This window comes from Solanum stenotomum, chromosome 3 (assembly GCF_019186545.1).
Source record: "Solanum stenotomum isolate F172 chromosome 3, ASM1918654v1, whole genome shotgun sequence".
In the NCBI taxonomy this organism is placed as follows: domain Eukaryota; kingdom Viridiplantae; phylum Streptophyta; class Magnoliopsida; order Solanales; family Solanaceae; genus Solanum; species Solanum stenotomum.
In genome coordinates this window covers 476264-498283 of record NC_064284.1, presented here as the reverse complement: position 1 = coordinate 498283, position 22020 = coordinate 476264, and the positions used below count along the sequence as shown (strand labels likewise).

General features: G+C 32.3%; 3 protein-coding genes across 3 annotated transcripts; 2 read left to right on the top strand and 1 right to left on the bottom strand.

The window, feature by feature from the left end:
* The first annotated feature begins 2366 nt into the window (after positions 1-2366).
* LOC125857398 (probable receptor-like protein kinase At2g21480) lies at positions 2367-5187 on the top strand. Its single transcript, XM_049536977.1, has one exon. It carries the CDS (start codon positions 2399-2401, stop codon positions 5015-5017), a length of 2619 nt encoding a protein of 872 aa, XP_049392934.1. The 5' UTR covers positions 2367-2398; the 3' UTR covers positions 5018-5187.
* Positions 5188-5464: 277 nt separating this feature from the next.
* LOC125857422 (uncharacterized) lies at positions 5465-10608 on the bottom strand. Its single transcript, XM_049537007.1, has 2 exons — positions 10208-10608; positions 5465-5687 (listed from the first exon to the last, which is right to left on the bottom strand). The coding sequence occupies exons 1-2, from the start codon at positions 10519-10521 to the stop codon at positions 5678-5680; spliced, it is 324 nt and encodes a 107-aa protein (XP_049392964.1). The 5' UTR covers positions 10522-10608; the 3' UTR covers positions 5465-5677.
* Positions 10609-17017: 6409 nt separating this feature from the next.
* LOC125857418 (protein SHI RELATED SEQUENCE 3-like) lies at positions 17018-18876 on the top strand. Its single transcript, XM_049537002.1, has 2 exons — positions 17018-17317; positions 18334-18876. The coding sequence occupies exons 1-2, from the start codon at positions 17053-17055 to the stop codon at positions 18633-18635; spliced, it is 567 nt and encodes a 188-aa protein (XP_049392959.1). The 5' UTR covers positions 17018-17052; the 3' UTR covers positions 18636-18876.
* The last annotated feature ends 3144 nt before the right edge of the window (positions 18877-22020 follow it).

Genomic DNA, 22020 nt, shown 5'->3' with positions numbered 1-22020 from the left:
ACTATATTTCGGTTCAAAAATATCCTTTTCGTCAAACTATTGGCCCACACCTACCCTTCTAGTTAACGGAATTATCCATGTGTGTGTTAAATGCTACATGGACGCCACATGGATGTCACATGTGCACGCCAAACAGACCCCACCTCCACATGCATAGATGACTTAAATCTTTAATTTCACTCTTTTTCTCCCATTTTAAAATTATTTTAATAGTGCTCACCGAATACCATACCAAACAACTTCTGTTTGGTTCAATATTCTGCGAATCATATACACCATGACACTGAATATATCACGTCAGTTCATCCATGACTAGTGGAAAATGAAATCATCTAAAGCCCGATCCCTAATGCAACCCTATCATGGCCAAACAAAAATTTATAGATAAGTTTTCTAAAACTACTCCCAAAATCTATGATTAAACGTTACCTAAACTTTTGAACTTTCCCCAATTTTGAATGGAAACCCTAACCCTAGATTTCATTTTTTTCTATTAAATCTTCATGTTGTACGCTTCTTCAATTCCATTTGTGTCTTTTCTTTTTCGGTGGGTGAGCGATCAAAGCCCCTTATAATCTACGCATGATCGTTGAGTTTTGTTAATTTGAAGATGGGTAGGTGAGTTGGTGGCCCTAACTATTTATGGTTTGCATGAATTTGAAATGTATTGATGTTTTACTAATTTAGAATTATAGTACAGAATTGGGTTTGGCGAGAAAAAATATGAAAGAAGGAACTGATAATCTTTTTAGCAGTTTATAGATTGTATAGATACTTGTTTAAGGAATGTGGAGCTCGAAAAAAGGAGGAGGAATGTTGGAATGTGATACCAGAAGTATCGTTTCTAAGGGAAAGGATGAAATGAGGGGGAAAATAGTGAAATTAGGGATTTAATTCGTCTATGTGGCAGTGGGGTGTGTTTGGCATGCACATGTGCCGTCCATGTGGCATTTAACACACACATGGATACTTCCGTTAACTATAAGAGTAAGTGCGCCCCAATAGTTTGACGGGAAGGGTATTTTTGAGCCGAAATATAGTTTAAGGGTATATTTAAGCTATTTCGAATAGTTTAAAGGTAGTTTTGACCCTTTTATCAATTTATTACATACACATATAACTATTTTGTTGAAAAGATTTTTTGTTACTTGTCAACAACTAAAATAATTATCCAATAGGAAGGTGTATGAGTGTCAAAATTATTTTGAAAACAGATCGAACCAAACCGATTCTTAGATTTTTTTTTCCTGAAGAAACCATAGATTTTTATATAAACTTATAATTATACCGATTAATCAAATAGGTTTTATTTTATAAAAACATATGATTCCTACCATATTTACTAATTCTCCATATAGTTACATATTGTCTCACTAATTAATAATTTCACATCAAAATTTCAAGTACATACACTCAAATACATGTATTTTTTCTATCAGATACAATAAAATAAGGAGAGAGATGAGCGAGATAGGAGAGAGGGAAGCGAGAGAGTCAAATAATGTATATTTAGAATAAATTAGACCTAATTTTGACTACATATATTTGAAATACATGTATATAGATGAATTTGGACGCACCAGATACATGTATCTGAAGTCAAAAATATGGTATGTTTCGTAATATTGAGAACTAAATATTAGGATAACAATTAAATAACAATTATTTGAGGAAAATAGTAAATGTCAATTTTGTCTATTGTAAAATCTTTTAATGAAGGACAAAAAATTCAATCAACATATTTAAGGACCTTCATGTTCGTTTATCTTTTTCTTATTATTCGTCCTCTCGTTGTTTTTGAAATAGAAATTATTTTTTTATCCTAACATAAAATGGATTAATCGAAAACATGAATTCTACTAGTTTTGAAGGATAAATACAAGCTAATCTTAATCCCTTCATAATAAGCTTAATTTGAGACCAAACTAAGATGAAGGGTAAATTTATTTTATTTTTCATAATTGATGGACAAATTTAATTTGAACTAATCCACCAATAATAAAAATATGTGGACCAGACAACTTTACAATATTTCTCATAGTTAAAAGACATTCTTGACCCTTTTCCACGAATCAATCATATATTAAGTCTCAAATTGGTCAAATAATGTCTAAAAATAGGTTATAACTTCTAAAAAAGGAAAGTAAAAAAACGAAGAGTAGAGAGAAAACAACGGTAGATAACCATTTCAACCACTAAAACATGTAACAAAATAAGGCAACAACATTAACAGAAATTCAAAAAAAAAAAACTTGCCATATTTTTTTTCACCCCAAAAACATGGCGATAATATTGGCCAAAACTACACAGAATTGAAAACTCTCACATTCATTTTTTTTCTTTCTTTCTTTCTGTTATCTTTTTAAGGTTTGGGGAAAAATTATCAAAGGGTCTAAAAATGAAAACAAAACATAAGTTAACACCCCTACCCTTTACCCTTACCCCTACCCCTACCCCTACCCCTACCCATATTATGGGCATTTTATTGATATGTTTCATTTTTTCTATCACAAATTCATTTGTCATTGCTCAAGATGATGCTGTACCTGCAAAATCATTTCCTGTATTCACTCCAGAAGATAATTTCCTCATTGATTGTGGTGCAACTTCATCGATCACGCTTCCGGGGAATAAAGTTTTTCAACCTGATCAAAATGCCGCAAAATATCTTTCTTATAGTGGTAAAGATGTACAAGCCTGTGCTTCTGAGAAAATCAACGTTCCTTCAACGTTATATGTAAACGCCAAAGTCTTCACAACTGAAGCTATTTACACGTTTCATGCCAGTACTTCAGGGTTGCATTGGATCAGACTACATTTCTTTCCATTTAAATACGAAGAATATGATCTTAAAACAGCTAAATTTTCTGTTAAAACGGATAATTTAGTCCTTCTACGTGATTTCCAAACTGGGAAAGATGAGGCTGTTGTCAAGGAGTTTGTTGTTAATGTTACCTCAGAGCGTTTTGCTATTAAATTCGAGCCAGCTCAAGGATCTGTTGCATTCGTTAATGCTATTGAGTTTGTTACTGTACCTGCTAAAATGCTTGATTATTCTGTTCCTGTTTTATTCCCCGTGTCACAGAGATTTGATCTTTCTAAAACTAATTTCCAGACAATGTATAGGCTTAATGTTGGTGGTCCTGCTTTGGATTCAACGAACGATACTCTTGGAAGAAATTGGATGTCTGATAATCAATTTCGAAACAATGCTACAGGTGCAGAGGTATCAACACAAGCCTCTGCTATTAATTATTTGAAATCATCAGGAGGTTCTCCGTTGATCGCGCCACCAACAGTTTATAGTTCTGCTGTAAAGATGGCGGATTCAGAAACTACAATTGCTAATTTTAACATATCATGGACTATGGATATTGATACTATATATCCTCACTTGATTCGCCTACATTTCTGCGATATTATTAGCAAAGCTCTTAATGAACTCTATTTCAATGTGTATATCAATGACAAGATGGCTATTTCCGGGCTAGATTTGTCATCATTGACAAATCATTTGTCTACAGCTTTTTACAAGGATTTTGTTGTGGATTCCTCCATGGTGTCTAACCCCCTCGTTGTACGTGTTTCTCCTGTGAATGATGCTCAAGGTTTTAGAAATGCAATTCTAAATGGCCTTGAGGTGTTTCGAATGAATAACTCTGTTGGTAGCTTAGATGGGGAATATGGTGTTGATGGACAAAAACAAAGTGGTCCAAGTAAAACAGTGGCTTATGTTGGATTCGCGATGATGTTTGGAGCGTTTGTGGGGTTGGGTGCAATGGCGGTTAAATGGCAGAAGAGACCACAAGATTGGCAAAAGAGGAATAGTTTTTCGTCTTGGTTACTTCCAGTTCAAGCTGGTGATTCAACATTTATGTCATCATCTTCGCGAAGCAAGAGCCAATTCTTCTCATCAAAAAACATGGGATTAGGTCAATACTTCAGTTTTGCTGAATTGTCAGACGCCACGAGAAACTGGGAACCTAGTGAAATAATTGGGGTTGGTGGCTTTGGAAATGTATACTATGGAGAACTTGATGATGGTACAAAAGTTGCTGTCAAGAGAGGAAATCCACAATCTGAACAAGGTATAAATGAATTCCAGACTGAAATACAAATGTTATCTAAGTTAAGGCATCGACATTTAGTGTCGTTGATTGGGTATTGTGATGAAAGTGCTGAGATGATATTGGTTTATGAGTTTATGCAAAATGGTCCATTGAGAGATCATCTCTATGGAAAGAACATGCCGCCTTTATCTTGGAAGCAACGATTAGATATCTGTATTGGTGCTGCTCGTGGGCTTCATTACCTCCACACTGGTGCATCTACAGGGATCATACATAGAGATGTCAAGACCACCAACATTTTGCTTGATGAGAATTTTGTCGCGAAGATGGCTGATTTTGGGCTATCTAAAGATGGACCGACAACAGAACAGACTCATGTGAGCACGGCTGTGAAGGGAAGTTTTGGCTACTTAGATCCTGAATACTTTAGGAAGCAACAGTTGACAGACAAATCTGATGTCTACTCATTTGGGGTTGTACTTCTTGAAGCCTTATGCGCTCGTCCTGCTATTAATCCATCATTACCAAGAGAGCAAGTGAATTTGGCAGAATGGGCAATGCAGTGGAAAAGAAAAGGGTTATTGGACAAGATAATTGATCCAACACTTGTAGGACATATTGATCCAGAGTCAATGAAGAAATTCGCGGAAGCAACAGAGAAGTGTTTGGCTGAATATGGTGTTGACAGACCTACTATGGGTGATGTTTTATGGAATTTGGAGTACGCGTTGCAGATGCAAGAAGCCTCGTTACAAGGAAAGACACAGGATATCGATAACAAAGCAATTGTTGCACCAATTTCTCCTGCTACAGTTGCCCATGCTAATGTCACAACTGATAACAAACATATTTCTTCACCAGAACAACATAAAAATCCTACTGAAGCTCAAGCCATTGATGACAAGTCAGGGGCTTTTGCTCAATTTGAGCCTATCAATGGACGATAAAACGAACACTCAGCTTGTTCTATAGACAAATCAAGAATCTACAATTAAAGGTTATGAAATACATTTGTATGTGTATGTATGTAGTAAAATTTAGCTTTTTATGGATGCCAATTTGCTGAAAAATGTAATTCAGAACAATGTAATGTTTCACATAATATACTACTTTACTACATTGTTTTTCTTCTCTTAAATTTATTGGTATCTTTTGCATCCTTTAATTTATCTCTTGTTGATGGATTAAGAAGCTCAATCAGATGATCTATCAAGTACTACTTCTTAAGTATTTGTATCATATTTTTATAGCAAATTTAGGTGTCAAGGGTCCCTGACCAGATTTGGCATTGTCAAACCAAGAATTGTTAATGGGCATTCATACATTCCCCATATGCCATAAACACTCTTTGAAAAGTAATTTATCAAATTAACCATTAGTCTGAAGAACCAGAAAAAAAAAATAGTGCAGCAACTAGCAACGACCTTCTCCACTAACACCTGCCGTATTTCTACCTCAAGTATATGAGAAATCTAATAGAAAATCAAAAGGAAAACGTTATTCTTAAAGGTGTAGCCCACATAGGGAGGTGCAAGAAAATGATGTTTGTGGCAACCATCCTGCCAAGTCGGGATAGTTGGTGAAGCAAACTCTGCTGGAATCCTCCATTATAAACCCCTGCAAGAAAGCAGTTAGGGAAGTCAATATTACAAATGAAAGCAGTTTTTAATGGTCATATGCAGGAAATTGACAATAAGAGAGAAGTGAAGAAAGCTTGTCCAGTAGAAACTTAAGAGAACAGTGATGAAAGCTCACAAAATGGAAATACAAAGAATCACACAGAACTATATCAGCTGCCAGTCCGAATGAAAATACTTCAAGAACCAAGATACGAGAGCAGGAAGCAAATTCATATCTCGAGCAATTATCCTGTTATACCGGTTTCCCATTGGAAGAAGAATTCAGACCCCAAAATTGATTTTTCTTTTTTTGTTTGATCATGTAATGTCAGATTTCATTCAACATTCATAATAAGCACCTAGAGATGCAGCTGAGTACAAAAAGAGGAGTAAGATCCTGTAAATGCCTTGGCCTCCTAACTAAACATCAAGAGAGCTGACAAAATATAAATACATAAGGGAATTATTGACAACACTAAGATTACACCATGCAAAAAGGTTTAGTAAGCATCTGGACTTCAAAGTTATAAAGTGGAGTTGTGTTTCCATCAAAACACCTATGATTCTTCTCCTTCTAAATACTCCATATAATGCACTGTGGAATTACCCTCCATTTATTTCTGATGGATTTCCCAACTCTGTAGCTAACCCCATGAGCAAAAAAATGACTTTCCACAGCTTGAAATATAATTTTGCAATTAAATGTGTAGATTTCATCTCAAATGCAGAAAGTGTGGAACAATGGATGGAGTAGGCAACAGATACAAAGCTCCATATGCACACATCACAAAACTTGAGAGAAGGCAAAGCAAGCAACACCAAAGGGATTGCAAATCCTATTTCAAGTTTGAGATTAAGAACACCTACCCTTCTTATGAAAGGGAACTTGGGAAGTGAAACCTTCACCCATTAAAAGCTTCACAATATTCCCTCTAAATCCTTGTGCATGTTCTATAAATTGCTATTTATTTTTAGAAACGTTAAAGCAGAAACTTTTCTACTGAATGTATCATTTTCATCTGCTCTAACAATTTCTCCAGACTCAAATTTCACAATACTTTCATTCTCTACTATCAATTTTCCCAAACTTTTCTCTGATAGATAATTACTCAGGTCTTTTCCACATAGCAAGGGATCCAGATTCAACAGTCTCTCAAATAAAGATGGCACTACCTGGAGCATTATGTTTAGAAGGAATTTGCAGGATTGGGAATTTGATGACCTGGTCAAACTACAGTTTAAGTATTCCTGTGGAAGCAGACACAAAGTCATTTAACTTCCATGCAGATTAACTAAATTTCTAATTATAGCGACATAACAACTTATGTTATGTTTGTTGTATTAGCAACTTGTGGAAAAGGACTTGAAGATGGTGGAAGTGACTGGTTTTAATTATCACTAATTGATTTCTTCAGAAGCAAAAACAGATTTCCCTTGATGAAACGGAGGAGCAATTGACCTATTTGCTGGATTAAGGAGATAAGCATGTGAAGATGACACAAGGTAATTAGTAGTACAGAGGAGATCAGAATCTTCCTGTCATGATACAAATGGTAGAAATGATTCTGAGCATTGCTGAAGGAAATTCATTTGTGGCTGAGCAAAACCTATGATGCAAATTCCACATGTATCATCTTTTGGCAATGTGGTATATGCCCTAATCAATTAAATGCAGAACTTCTCAATAATCTTCTTTGTTTCAGTTACCAAACAAATGTTTTACAATTTTAAATAGCCTTTCAGCTTAAAAAACACAATATTAGACAGAAAGTTAAAAAAATATCTCCTCACATTATAGCAAACAGCCATTATATCTTTCTTGGCCTATGGGCTAAAGATCAAGTGTAGTTTCTATTATTATCCGTATAGGAGAACTGTTGTTACCGAGCAGGTGAATGAGTAAATATAGCCACTTCCCCTACTTCTATAATAATACCAATCAGACAACTCACACTGTGGCCTACCTCAGTGCTGACTGCTGAGAACCAGAAATGGCTAATGTTCACTGGAATCAGTTTGGTCATCAAGTGAAAGAACGTTGCTCTAAGTTAGAAAGACTGAACAAATAGACTACAGTGCTTGCATTTCACCATGTGCCAAATCCCTTCATTTAAGTGAAATGCTAGCGAAATTCTTTACTTTGAAGCTATCATATCCAAATTTGGACTAAAAACACGGCAAAGACATGGATTTTTCACATTAATCTAAACACTTGCATAGAAATCAATTAATCTAAACCCATGGAACTTATTTAAAATTCAATACTCATACAAGCGTACACGCGTTATAGTCAGCATATCATTAGTAAATGTAGATACTTGAGTTCTTCCCTTTTTTACAGAGGTTAAAGTGCAAAATATATTAACTTCTTAACTCTGTCTTATGAACTAAACAGAAAACAGTCGATTTCAGAAATAAATCCCCTTCAGTCATCACCGTGGTAAAATGCACCAGATCACAAGGCACTTAGGACGGTTCAATGATTAAAAAACCTACATTGCTAACATTTAGATAGTGTCGTAGGGGTGTGCAAAAACCGATTTAACCAATAAACCGAACCGAAAAAAACACTATTGGTTTATTGATATTGGGTTATTGGGCTAACGGTTTTGCAAAATTTTTTATTGGGTTATTGGTTCGGTTTCCGGTTTTATAATTTTTGTTAATGGTTAAACCAATAACCCAATAAGACTATAGTAAATTTACTAGTCTTATTGTTAATGGTTAAACGATTGTTACTTTCACACTTTTTCCTTTGAATGTGTCTAGTGTCTAAACTTGCAAGAAAAATGATTGTTACTTTTATGATTATTACTTTCATGCCAAATGCTGGAAAAATCATATGGTTTATTTGAAAATTTTCTTATCGTGCATATAATATATATGAGTATTTTCTTATTGGTTAAACCGAAAATCGAACCGTTAAGTACCATAAACCGATTAACCAAAAACCGATAAGAAATATGTTATTGGTTTGGTTATCGGTTTGAAGTATTTACAAACCGAAAACCGATAAACCGAACCAATAACACCTAAAACCGAACCGAACCGACCGATGCGCACCCCTATAGTGTCGTGCATTAAGATTTTAGTGGTCAACGCCTTTTATCCCCACCTTATGTTACATTAGAAATGCACATGCCTGTTTAAATAGTGACTCAGGAATACCATGATAAATTCATTCACGTACAACAAATTGGAGATTGGTCCCTAATGAGTCGATCAAATTCTTTGGCAACTAACATCAGTTATAACTTTCACCCATCTTAAATAAGCAAAACTGAAGCTCGCTGATGGAAGGTAGAGCAACCTAAATCCTCACACTAAGACACCCATATGCAACCAACCACCCAAAGTAATTGAAGCTTATTGCCAAGCCAACTTATTTACAGTGAGATAAATGTAAATTTTCTACACATCATAGCAGAAATTAGTCCACTTCTCAATTTTCTTTTTTTTTTTTCTTTATGTTTCCGTGTTGAGGGAAGTAACTATATCAGCTAATTCTAGTCATTATCAATAATTAGTTCATGTCAATTTTTATTTTTATTTTTTTTTATTTGCACTGGGTGTCCGAGTCTCTTTGAGCCCCGACTAATCCCGGGGGTGCACAGGCCCTCGGCAAGGAGTTTCCCGCAAGTGCACCACGGTTAATTCAGGTTTTACCCAGTCCGATGGCCCTCAGAAATTGTTTGCACCTAGTGGGTTTCGAACTTGAGACCTTGAAAGGGAGCAAACCCCAAGGCTCAAGTCAATTGCCAGCAGGCCAAGCAGGCCAACCCCTGAGGGTTATTAGTTCATGTCAATTAACATATGATTAATATCTATTAAAAAAAAACAACTTGCTATGTTCCCCACACCATCCATTGAGAGCTGTAGAAATCTTCCCTACACTACCCCGTGTGCTATTAAGTATTTTTATAAATGTATCGCCATGCTATTAAGTATTTTTATTTGAGGCACACTTGAAAGATAGCCCATAAAGTCATGGGAATGGTTGAATAAGTAAAGTACTCGATTCCATTGCATGCATCGGGGGCAATCGAAAAATCCGAGTCCCGTTCTACATGTCAATCCCGGCAACAATGAAATTTATAGTAAAAGGAAAATCCGTCGACTTTAAAAATTGTGAGGGTTCAAGTCCTCTATCCCCAAAAAGACTATTTAACTCCCCAACTATTTATCCGACCCCCATCCAATCTCCTTGAGGGATAGAACTTCTTCGTAAATTCTAGTCAAAATTACCAATCAATTCATATCATTTAGCTTGTGTTTATAATAAAAGTATTATGTATAAAATCCACTACATTGCTAGTCTTACTTTAGCAACATCATAAACAACACCTACACCTCAATCACAAATTAGTTGGGTTCGGCTATATGAATCCTCTATATCCATCTTTCATTCCACCTGTGCTACTTTTAGATTGAAACTCATCCAATAACAATTACTCGTTCAATAGAATATGAATCCCACATAGATCGAATAATTAACAAGTTACTCTTTTGTTTGTTTACCTGACTTTTTTTATAAGGATGGATTTGAGCTTCCGAGCGAGTTCTTGAGAACGGATTTTACGTTCAAGGATCTTACGAGCCAATACACGCTTCTCCGAGTTCTTGATGTGGTGCAGCTGTTCGCGCTTAATCAGCCGTTCTATTCCGCTAGACTGCATTTTCCTCTGCATCAAAAACAGTGCTTGGTCTAGGTTGTTGTTCCTCACCTTCACTCTTATGCCTCGCCATTGTTGCAGCTCCCAATTTAGTGGATTTAGAGCTACGTTCGGTCGATTGAAGATGGTCGAGACTTGCTTCATCACTGAGCTAATCATTTCTAGGGTTTCTCGATTTTGCTCTGAAATTGGGGCTTTTTCAATGTTTTGTTGGGAGAATTATGCAGTTTGTATTAGTTTTTCTATCTTAGGTTGATTTAACCCATTATATTACCTGGTTAATTTTCTAGAATTTAAAAATAAATCTTTTCAAAGATCAAAAATAGTTTTAAAATTATTTTGGTGTTATTTTGCTATTTTATTTGACGAAACATTTTAATACACTTTCTTACGTATTGTTTTAACTTTTAAGTATAGTATATTAGTAGTATAAATTAATCATATATTATCTATTTGAAAATTAATCGAGCACATGTTTTGAATTACCAATTTAAGGCCATTTACTGTTTAATTATTATAATTAGTCTATTTTTGTAAATAAATATTCTATTTTGTTAAAATCAAAAAGCTTAGATAATTAATTGATTAAGCAATTAATTTTAATTCAAGCTAACTTATTTTTAAATATTCCAAAATCTACAGAAATCTTACAAACATAGCACTTAACCATGGTATGTCAGTCGACAGCCAGCCACCACGAACGACGGCTAATAATGTAGCAATCATCAACACATTTACTAACTTACAAACGCATGATTCAATAGATATTAAATCTATTACATACTTGCACGGAGAACCATCAAATACATGAACAATAAAGGAATTTACTCATTTGTGTGTAAGACAAAATCTTTAATATTTAGTGATTTCAAAATTCTCATATGGAAGGTTGAATTTGCGCGAAGTGGTGATTAAAAAGTCTTGTAATATAGGTTTTTATTTTTTGGAAGAGAAGCACATATTAATAAGATTAACTTTATTGAAGGATTATGATCAAGAGTAAAAATGTGATACTTGGTGAGAAAACTAAAAAGGATAGAATAATGAGATATGTAGAGGTAGTCAGTATATTACCACTACTCAAATGATGAGTGGCTCATATCCAATGTGTGCCTACAGACGAACGGTTGTGTAAATGATGAATGACTCAAGTCTGTTATGGGCCTATAGACGAGTGTTTCAATGAAATCGGGTATATATTATATCGGTAAGGTACATAGACGCCTAGGGTCCGTTGCAGGTGATGACTAGATGGAAAAACATAAAATCCATTAGCATGTGTATACAAATGAGAGTGAAACTACTGATTTTAAGTGGTATGTAATTGATTCCTATCAAGTGTAGAAATTATGAATTTGCATGATCATGATAGATATGATTGTCTTTTGATGATTTGATTGTATACCTTGAATGAGTTCTTGCTTTCTTAAATTATCTGGCTACTTCTTAACTTGACATGTGATAATGTAATGATATATTTGATTGGTTATAGTGACAGGTGACCAGATATTACTTCTGTTCTAATTATGTATTATGAGTAGATTAAACTTAATTTTGTAATTTCTACAGAATAATTGTTGCATGTATGAAAATTGATGTTTTAAGGCGGGTTTACGAATGTGGTAAAATGTGGTTATCTTAATAATGTAATTATTTATGTTGACTTTGTAAAGTTCTACGTTGTATTAATCAGGACCGACATATCATGCCTACTTAGTACATGTGGTGTACCGAGACTACATACACCTTTATTGGTGTAGGTTGTTTGAAGTGTAGGAATTTAGAGACTAATACTAATTATCAACTTCCATTTACTTCATCCTCAAGTGAAAGTTGTATCGATCTTTTGTGTCATTTATCTTGTTCTTCTGTCCTTACTTTAAGAACTCGTGTACCTGTTTAGATTAGGTTCTGAAAGTTGTTTACTTTGTCAAGGCTTTTGAAAAATACGTTTCTTATTGATTTATTTGTTTTTCATTTTTATTTATGAAAATGTTATTTAATTATTTTCTGTAGGGAAAGATGGTAAGGGTTCACCTTTCTAGTTAGATTAGAGTAGGTGTCCGTACGGCTTCGTAATTTGAATCGTCACACGTGATTGTATCTCCTAGGTCTAGTCTTCATAGAGGATCCATGATATAAATTGACAATTCGTTGATTGGATCGTAGTCTTGAAAGCCACTTTGCAAGTTGCGGATCTTTGATTTACCATAGACAAGACGGTTCGCGAGCTAATTCCATGGTCCGTCAAACCACGAATCCAACATCAAAAAGGACACTTTTTGAACCTTAAACACCAAAAGGGACCTTCTCTAAAACACACCAAAACGGACAGTTCGTCCATTTATGGGCGAACTACAACTACCATCTTTTAACACTGTAGTCCATGTTAACTCCAAATTCATCCAAACTAATATTACACAAATCTTAAAGGGTTCGCCCACAAATTGGCGAACTACAATTCCTTTTTTAACTCCTCACCTAAATATATATCTCTTTCTCAATCATAAGTGTATTGTAAATCTTTTTGATATATAAAATCATGACTTTTTTCAATAATGAAAATATAAAAAAAATTGAGAATTTTTTTATAAATAATTTCAATATTTATTTGCTTACAACAATTCTAATAAACTACTAAGGTCGACGGGGACAACGATTCCTCTTATAATCAATTTTCCAACATAAAACTACATCATTGTGCCATGCGACCTGGAGCAATGTCCATTTCATTTCTACGACGCTCAATACTGTTGACTCCAAAAGTTCTCAAACATGCTTATTTTGTTATTCTTCGGGAAAAGGGTTCGAAATATATTTGAACTTTGACCGAAATTGTTGTAATAATACCAAACTTTGAGCATGACATATTACCCCCCTGCACTATTTTATGATGTATTTTAAAGGTATATATGTGCCCACATTGACAAGTTACTATTTATAATGATGCAATATTTATGATGTCCACGTAGACCCATATATACCTTTAAAATACACTATTAAATAGTACATGGGGGTAAAAGGTCCTTCCCAAAGTTTGCAATTATTACAACAATTTCGATCAAAGTTCAAATATATTTCAAACTTACTTCCCCTTTTCTTCTAATTCTTTTAGCAATAACCTTAGAAGATTCTATCTTCTACAAATTTCATATTGATGTGTGAAGTCGTTGGATCATCGTCGAAAGAGGGCTTCCTCACCCGTAAAAGAATGGTGTTAGTTTCATTTATGGGCATGTTTTATATCCATAAAAAATAATCGTTGTAGACGATAAAATTTGAGTGAAGAAAATAATAATCAAGAACGGAGAAGTGTCACAGCAATCATATTTATTGATTTCAAAGTGTGAGTGTTACAATCTCTATGATTCATCTGAATTCGTCTTTTTAGATATAGATTTAAGGGCTCTTGAGCTTGATCTTGAATTTGTCTTGAACTTGATCTTGGATTCAAGGGATTTGAAGCTTGTTCTTGAATATTCGACGGACTTGAATTTGAACTTTATCTTGATCTGACGTTTATCTGAATTCAANATTTCAAAGTGTGGGTGTTACAATCTCTATGATTCATCTGAATTCGTCTTTTCAGATATAGATTTAAGGGCTCTTGAATTTGTCTTGAACTTGATCTTGGATTCAAGGGATTTGAAGCTTGTTCTTGAATATTCGACGGACTTGAATTTGAACTTTATCTTGATCTGACGTTTATCTGAATTCAAGGGCTTCAAGCTTGTTCTTGAATCTGGTGGTCTTGATCTTGATTGTTCTCGAACTTGAATTCTTGAATTCTTTAACTAGTAGTTTATAGAGAAATCTATGACGTTTGATCCACGAGCTTTCTCTAACTTCTTGTTTAGAATTTCCGGTCCCTTTTCTGAATTACGAGGACTATAATTTATAGTTTTAGAATGAGGAATTGTGATAGGAACGGGTTTCCTTCAGGCAATCAGTTTTAGTGACATGACATATGAGCTTTATGGAGTGGGTTTAATTTGTCATTTTGACACATGTCATGATCATTTTGACTTGGCATGGCACATCATTTGCCACGTGACACCAAATTGGGCCTCTAGGATGAGATGACAGTGTGCTTAGCAAACTAAGCTCATCTATTGTAGCTCAAATCAATTAATCTGGACTTTAATTAAATCTATATTTATTGAACTTAAATAATTAAACAAATTATATTAATTCGTAATTTATTTGGACTAATATATTCATAAATTTAATATAATCCGAATTATTTTATAAATTTATATTTAATAAATTTTAAATGATTGCAATCGCATTCATCATTTTTTTGAAATAACAAATCAAAACATCAAGTGAATATTCAAATATTTTGAAGTGAACAACTTAACTATTTTACCTTTGAATGTGCACAACTCCAAAACTTACGATCGAAATTTCTTGGAGTCCTCGGTGTTTTCATTTTACAATACTTTTTGCATTTACAAACATCTGGTTCAACTGAATATACAAACATCAAAATCAAAATATAAAGTATGAAAAAATAGAAGATGAATGAGAAAATGTGGAATGAATAACCCATATTAATTGTTGAAGAAAGAGATTTACCTTCACGTGAAGAAGAAAGATATATATATATATATATATATTCATATGAGTAGGCATAGTAAAAAGAATTATAGTTTGCCCATTTGTGGGTGAACTACCTTTAAGATTTGTGTAGTATTGGTTTGGATGAACTTGGAGTTAATGGAGACTACGACGTACGTTAAAAGCTGGTAGTTGTAGATCGCCCATAAATGGGCAAACTATCCGTTTTGGTGTGTGTTTTAGAAAAGGTCCCTTTTGATGTTTAAAGTTTAAAAATTGTCCATTATAATACCGAACTCTCAAACCACCCGTAGACGGTTTTTTTCATATTAATAAACTCTTTTTAAATATATTTCCTCCTCAGTGCACATAAATATGTAGTGTAATTAATTTTTCAGGCACATCAATTATAATTTATATGATCAGCTGTTTTACACTTTAAGCAGTACGTAGTGCTGTTTGCAAATAATAAGCCTTTGTCCCTTGTCTTTGTCTTCTCATTATTTTCTTTTTACTGCTATCAACAGTCGAAGTAATTATATCTTGAACAAAAAATAATATCCTTTCTTTTGCCTTCTTGTTACGATAAAATGTAACATTATTGCAGTCATAGTTAGTAGGTTTCTATTAAGTAGTACACTTCTTATTGACGGAGTCAGGAATTTGAAAAAGGCATGTAAAATTAAATAGACGTGTACTCATAATAGTTACTAATATTTACTTTTTGTAAATCACATAATTTTTCAACAAAAAATATGCATCGGACCAGGACGGAGTGTATGCAGGAGGGGTTACCAGGTTCACATGAACCCATGCTCCCTTCCCGAAATCATATATAGTAGTGTTGTATTTTTAAAAAAATATATTTAAATATAGATGTGTGAACCACACTCAAAGTATCATATAATTATACAATGATGATTGAGTACGCCTTGTTAAGTGAGGTGAAATTTGAATCTTCTATCTATTTTATTTTATTTTTCTTTCTAAAATTGGATAACACATCTCTAAATGGTTATTGATAGCACTTTATATATATAACTTTAATCTTTCAAAATTTTCAAGTTTGTCACATTGGAAATTTCTAATTTTTTTAGCACTGCAATTTTTTTTATATAATTAAACTAAATGTGTATGCTATAACTAGTAGTATTGAATAATATAACATACAATCAATGGATTCAGATCTCCATACCTTTGGTACGAAATATATATATATATATATATATATATATATACCATTTGAATATATATAAGAATCAATTTTGAACCTATAATTTTAACGATTTTTAGTGATAAGAACCTAAATTTTAAACCGATCAAATTTATATCTTAGATCCATATTTTCATAATAATGCACCTATCATCTCAAAATCTTGGATAAGCCAAAACCACCCTTCGCCTAAAATAGCTCTAGTTATGTATATGGCTTAATGATGAATACCAAAGACAAGTTTTCACTAGATCCAATAACTTTTACTTAATTAAACTTCATTTTTATGTTAAAAATCATTAAAATCTAGTAAGTAAAAGGAGCTATACGTTTGATGATAAAATCAAAATTCTTAAATTTCAATTTCTGATTCCATCATCTAATAAGTAAAACTAGCTATAAGTTTGATAATAAATTCAAAATTCATAAACTTCAAATTCCGACTTGATAGAAGATCTAATAACTTTAACTTAATTAAACTTCATTTTTATATTACAAAAATCATTAAAATCTAATAAGTAAAAGGAGCTATAAGTTTGATAATAAATTCACAATACATAAATTTCAAATTCTAATTTCATCATCTAATAAGTAAAACGAGTTATAAGTTTGATAACAAATTCAAAATTCATAAACTTCAAAATCTAATGAATGATTAGAAAGGAACATCCACATGATATGTAGTATGTGTCCTTTCCAAAAAAAATAAATCCCTTTTTCTTTTTGGTGCCAAGAAAATAAAATTGGGAGTAGATGAAAAGGTACATTTCTAACTGATAAAGAAGAAAAGACTCATCCAACATATAGTACTATTATCTTGAGCCATGAAAAAACTCTCTTTGGAATAGAAGAAAGTCATGAAAATTAGGTAGCTCCCAATAGTATTAGTGAAATGAAAGTTAGAATAAGTGAAAAAAATGATGATGAGAGAAGATGAGGGAATTGTTATATCATCATCAAATAACAAGAGATGTGAAGACTGTGGAAATCAAGCAAAGAAAGATTGTTTGTATTTTAGATGCAGAACTTGTTGTAAAACTCAAGGGTATCAATGTCAAACTCATGTTAAGAGCACTTGGATCCCCGTCTCTACGAGGCGTCCAAAGCATCATCATCAGATTTCAACTGTTCAACAACCAAACCCTAAAAGACATAGAGAAAATCACGCGCTATTACAAACAGGTATTTATAATTCATACATTCATATATGTCTTCACGAATACTAGTACCATCAAACCCTAGCTAGCTAGTACAATTTATTGCTATACCTAACTAGCCAAGGAGTTTAGATGGATGAAAAATTATATTATTTATATATGATTAAAATTATTTTTTTAATGTGTGCATAGATGTTAAACTCTCTTCTCTTCTCGACTGATTTGTGTGTTTACTTCTTCATATATTTTAAACCATTTAATAAAAAATCTTGGATTTGTCATATATTGTAGCTAGACATACTATTCTTACTTATTTCTTGAATCATCTTATATGATCCAACTTTAGATCGATGGATGAGTAGAGTCACACTACTTGCACATTAATTACATTCAAGTGGTAATTACAATTTATGACAAATACTGGTGAAAAAAAATTAATGCCAAATTTTTACTAGCTATATAATTAACTTCTATATACACATTTGGGGAGTTAAAGAATTTTGTGCACTGTCAAATTATTTAAAAAATAATTATATGTAATTGTTTATCAAAAATGAGATTAGTAACTTCACACGATAATAAGTACACTAAAAAGTGTGTCCTTCTTGATCATCTTTTACTAGAGAAATGGAAAATACATGTTATAGTAAATATAAAGTGGAATTAATTAGAACCCAATTTTCAAATGATCAAATTCAAACTTGAAAAGATCTCATTCTTGAAGAATAAGGGATAAAAGGATTGATGAAAAACTAAGATACACTATGTGCTACGATAACTTGAAAATTTGAGTTTTTGAAGTTTGAACACGCATTTTTGGAAAAAAGAAATTGAGGCTTTATGATTCGAAGTGAAATTTCTCACCAAATATGGGTTGAGCTAGTTTTTAGACTTTTCAAAAGTATATCAAATTTCATGACTAAACAGATATTTAAAGATAAATTTTAAAGATCTGATTCAAAAGGCCAAACACTAGTTTAATAGTGTAAAAGTTGATCAATGTATATTTATTTTTGAAACACTATTTACAATTACATTTAGGTGGAGATTCAGAAGAAGAACTTCCATCAGAAGTGAGTTTACCAGCGATTTTTCGTTGTGTTCGAGTAAGTTCAGTAGATAATGTGGTTGATCAATATGCCTATCAGACATCAGTGAAGATAGCAGGACATGTTTTTAAAGGGATATTATATGATCAAGGCAACAACAATATGCCTAACCAAACTTCCTCAGGAGGCTCTCACCACCAACAACAACTTGCAAATTTCACACCACCAATATCTACTACTTACCCTACTTTCATGCCTGGTATGCAATTATTCCAATACCCAAAGTCATCTTAAAACAAGGATATTTGCTTGTCTTTGTTCGAATTCTTCAAAAATGTTGTCGGATATGTTTGGACTCTATAAAAGTTGTTCATTTTGAAGGATTGAGCAATATGTATATTGCTAGCTATAGATCATTAGATTTTATACCTCTAGCTATATTTTTATGTGCATTCCAAGTGTACAGAATAATAAAGTGTCCATATTAAAGACGTTTACTGTCTGTTTTTGATTCAACACACTTTTAGTGTAGTGTTCCAATAGATCTTGTAACTTTCTCTTTAACAGTAGTATTACTTTGATTAGATCTGTGTTTAATGTGTTTTTTCGTGTAGAATATATATAGATTCTACAAGTTTGATATAGAATATACATTTTCTTTCTCTGATTAGAGGTTGTCCAGAGAGAGGACTAAGATACAAATATTGTGCTTGCAAGTAAGCTTCAATCAAGCATCAGATAAACCAAGTTTGAGGAGAAAAAGGGCTATTTACCCCAAAGCAAAATAATACACATTGAACAAGAAGGGAAAGGAAGGGAAAAATAAACATAATGAGATACACTAGTGTGTGTGTATATATATATTGAGAAGAGAAAGGGGAATAGTTGTATTTTTTGGAATTCTAATGAAGAATTATCTGTCTTTGGTATGAAAAATTAATTAATATGATATGTCTCTACAAGTTTGTCTTTTTCATGAATTTCTCTCTTGCGGCCACGCACATTGTGTTTATAGGGAATTCCCTTAATTAATTATGTCAAATTTATTGGTTATTTATCAACTCCAAAGCCACTTTTCTCCTCATTATCCGTTTCTTTGCCGGCTAAGGGTTGGCAACATCTAAATTATATACAATGTAGTTTTTCTATAAACGCCATCGATATAATTTTATTCTAAGTTGCTTAAATCTTTATTTTCATGTCTCACTCGTATCAATACAATATGATGTATGGCTGTAGTTGTGGATGTGAGTATATATGAGATTTATATCAGATTTAATCAATCAATTTTGAGTACTTTGACCAAAATCAACAGAGGAATTTGGAGCAAATACCTAAAACAAAAGGCTATATCAATGAAGCTGAAGAAAATTGAGCTGACAAGGGGGCTATTTCTTCTTCTTGTATTCTCTTCTTGATCAATAGTTTCTCCACGAAATATCTTATAAGTTTTTCACATAATGCCTCATAATTTAGCCATATAGCTCTATTTTTATATATTTAAATCAATTTTCATTGATTTTTATACTAATTTCTTAAAATTTAGATTATGAAGAATCCAACTTTTAAACCCATACTCGTATCAGATGTCCGCATCAAAGTTCGAACAACTTAGATTTATCAACTATAATAGGTCAATTACTTTGTTTAGATACGTAATTTCTAATGCATAATATTCGATGTAAAATAATCTAGAGCTTTTGAGTGACTTGATGGGGTAAAACCTTTTTACCCTAGCAGTTTATTATGTCAAACCCAATGCTATGTGTCCATATGAATGGACATTACACTACCATAAAAGAGACAGTTTTAGTAATAATAGATTTTTTGTTGTAATACTTATTGTCGTAAAGATATTTAATAGTAATAAAGTTAATATTATTGTATTTAAAGCATCATTTATATAAAATGTTTATTATAAATATTTATATTTATTATTATCATGCACTAAATTTAATGTACCAACAATTATATTAATGCTGCTATTTTTTTTTTATTTATTATTTTTTATGTTAGAGGATAACTCTTGGACCATATTTTAATTGTATTAATGTATGCTACTGAAAAAGCTAACGTGTAATATTAAGCTTCATTAAATTGGGAATTCAAAGACATGCAAGAAAATGTAGGCAGTACTCATGAGTACTTATCACTACACTTGTCCCCTTCTTGTATGCATAAAGTTCAACATAATTCTGATAAATTTCTCCAAATTCACACTCTTTTATAATTAAAAAAATGTGTACAGAGTTTACAGAAGGAAAAACGATTTTAAAAGATGGTTATATTAGGGGTGTACAAAATCGAATCAAATCGTAAATTGAGAAAAAAATTCCGATTAGTGGTTGGTTTGATTTGGTTTGATATTGAAAAAAAACCCAATTATATTTGGATTGGTTTGGTTTTAAATAAAAAAAACCGACCCGAGACCAAATCAACCCGACATTATATATATAATTTTAAAATTTTATTTTATACATAAAAATATTTACTTTGATATAATTTTAAATATTTCTTATACTTTTTCATAGTTTTTATCTTTTAATATATTATTTCAAGTTTGAAACTTAGAATTCTGAATGGTTCAATAAAGATTATCGTCCACATATGTTGGTAATTATAATAAAGCTTAAATCAAAATCAAATTTATACTAATGCAAAAAGAAAACCAATTCAACACTAAGAATGACAATAATATTGAATATTTTTTCTTTGGTTTTACATTGGTTTAGACAATTCAAATACATAATCTAATTTTAATTTCCTTTAATATTTAGTCATGTAACTAATACTTATTAAACTTATTTTAGCATGATTTAGTACTTTTAAATTATGATCATTTTCATTTTGACTTGTTAATTTGCAATATTTATTTTACGAGATTTCATTATTATTATTATTATTTGTATTGGATATTTTAGTGTCATTACTCATATCATATTTTGTGTTATTTTCTTAAAAAACACCTTAGATAGTTGTATTTTGGTAGGACTAAAGAAATATTTGAAATACAAGTAAATTATATGTTTCTATGAATACTTTACCGGAAAAAACCCGAAAATCCGAAAAAATCCGAGATTGAAAAATCTGAGTTTTATTGGTTTGATTTGGTTTATAGATTGAAAAATCTGACACAAATGATTTGATTTGATATTTGAAAAATCCAAACCAACCCGATCTTATACACCCCTAGGCTATATTGTACATGTGTTAAAAGTATTTTTATTTTCTCATTGTTAAATAATTGAGTAGATATAGTAATATTGTCCTTTTTCAACTTTTAATGCATGTGACTATCTTATAAGTTAGGGTTCATTAAGCTGTTACTTTCTTAAGCACCTCCATGATCTAGGTCCTTTTATCTTGCATCTCATGAATTTTATTAGATCATTTTGTTTGCCCTATGCATATTGAGGATGAATTTTCCTATTTTTAGTAGTTATAATGAGTTAAATCCAAACAAAACAACTCCTAATTCATAAAATTACATTTTTTAAATGATTGTGGTGTCCTGATCAGTATTTGTGCACCTCAACTAATTTCAACTCTCACCAGTAACAGACAACAAATGATACCAAATAACTCCATTCACCAAGGCTAAGACAGATGGAAATTAAGAATCTCCAAGTGTTTTTTTGTCTCCGTGGAATTTTGAACTTGAGACCTCATGGTTCTCAAT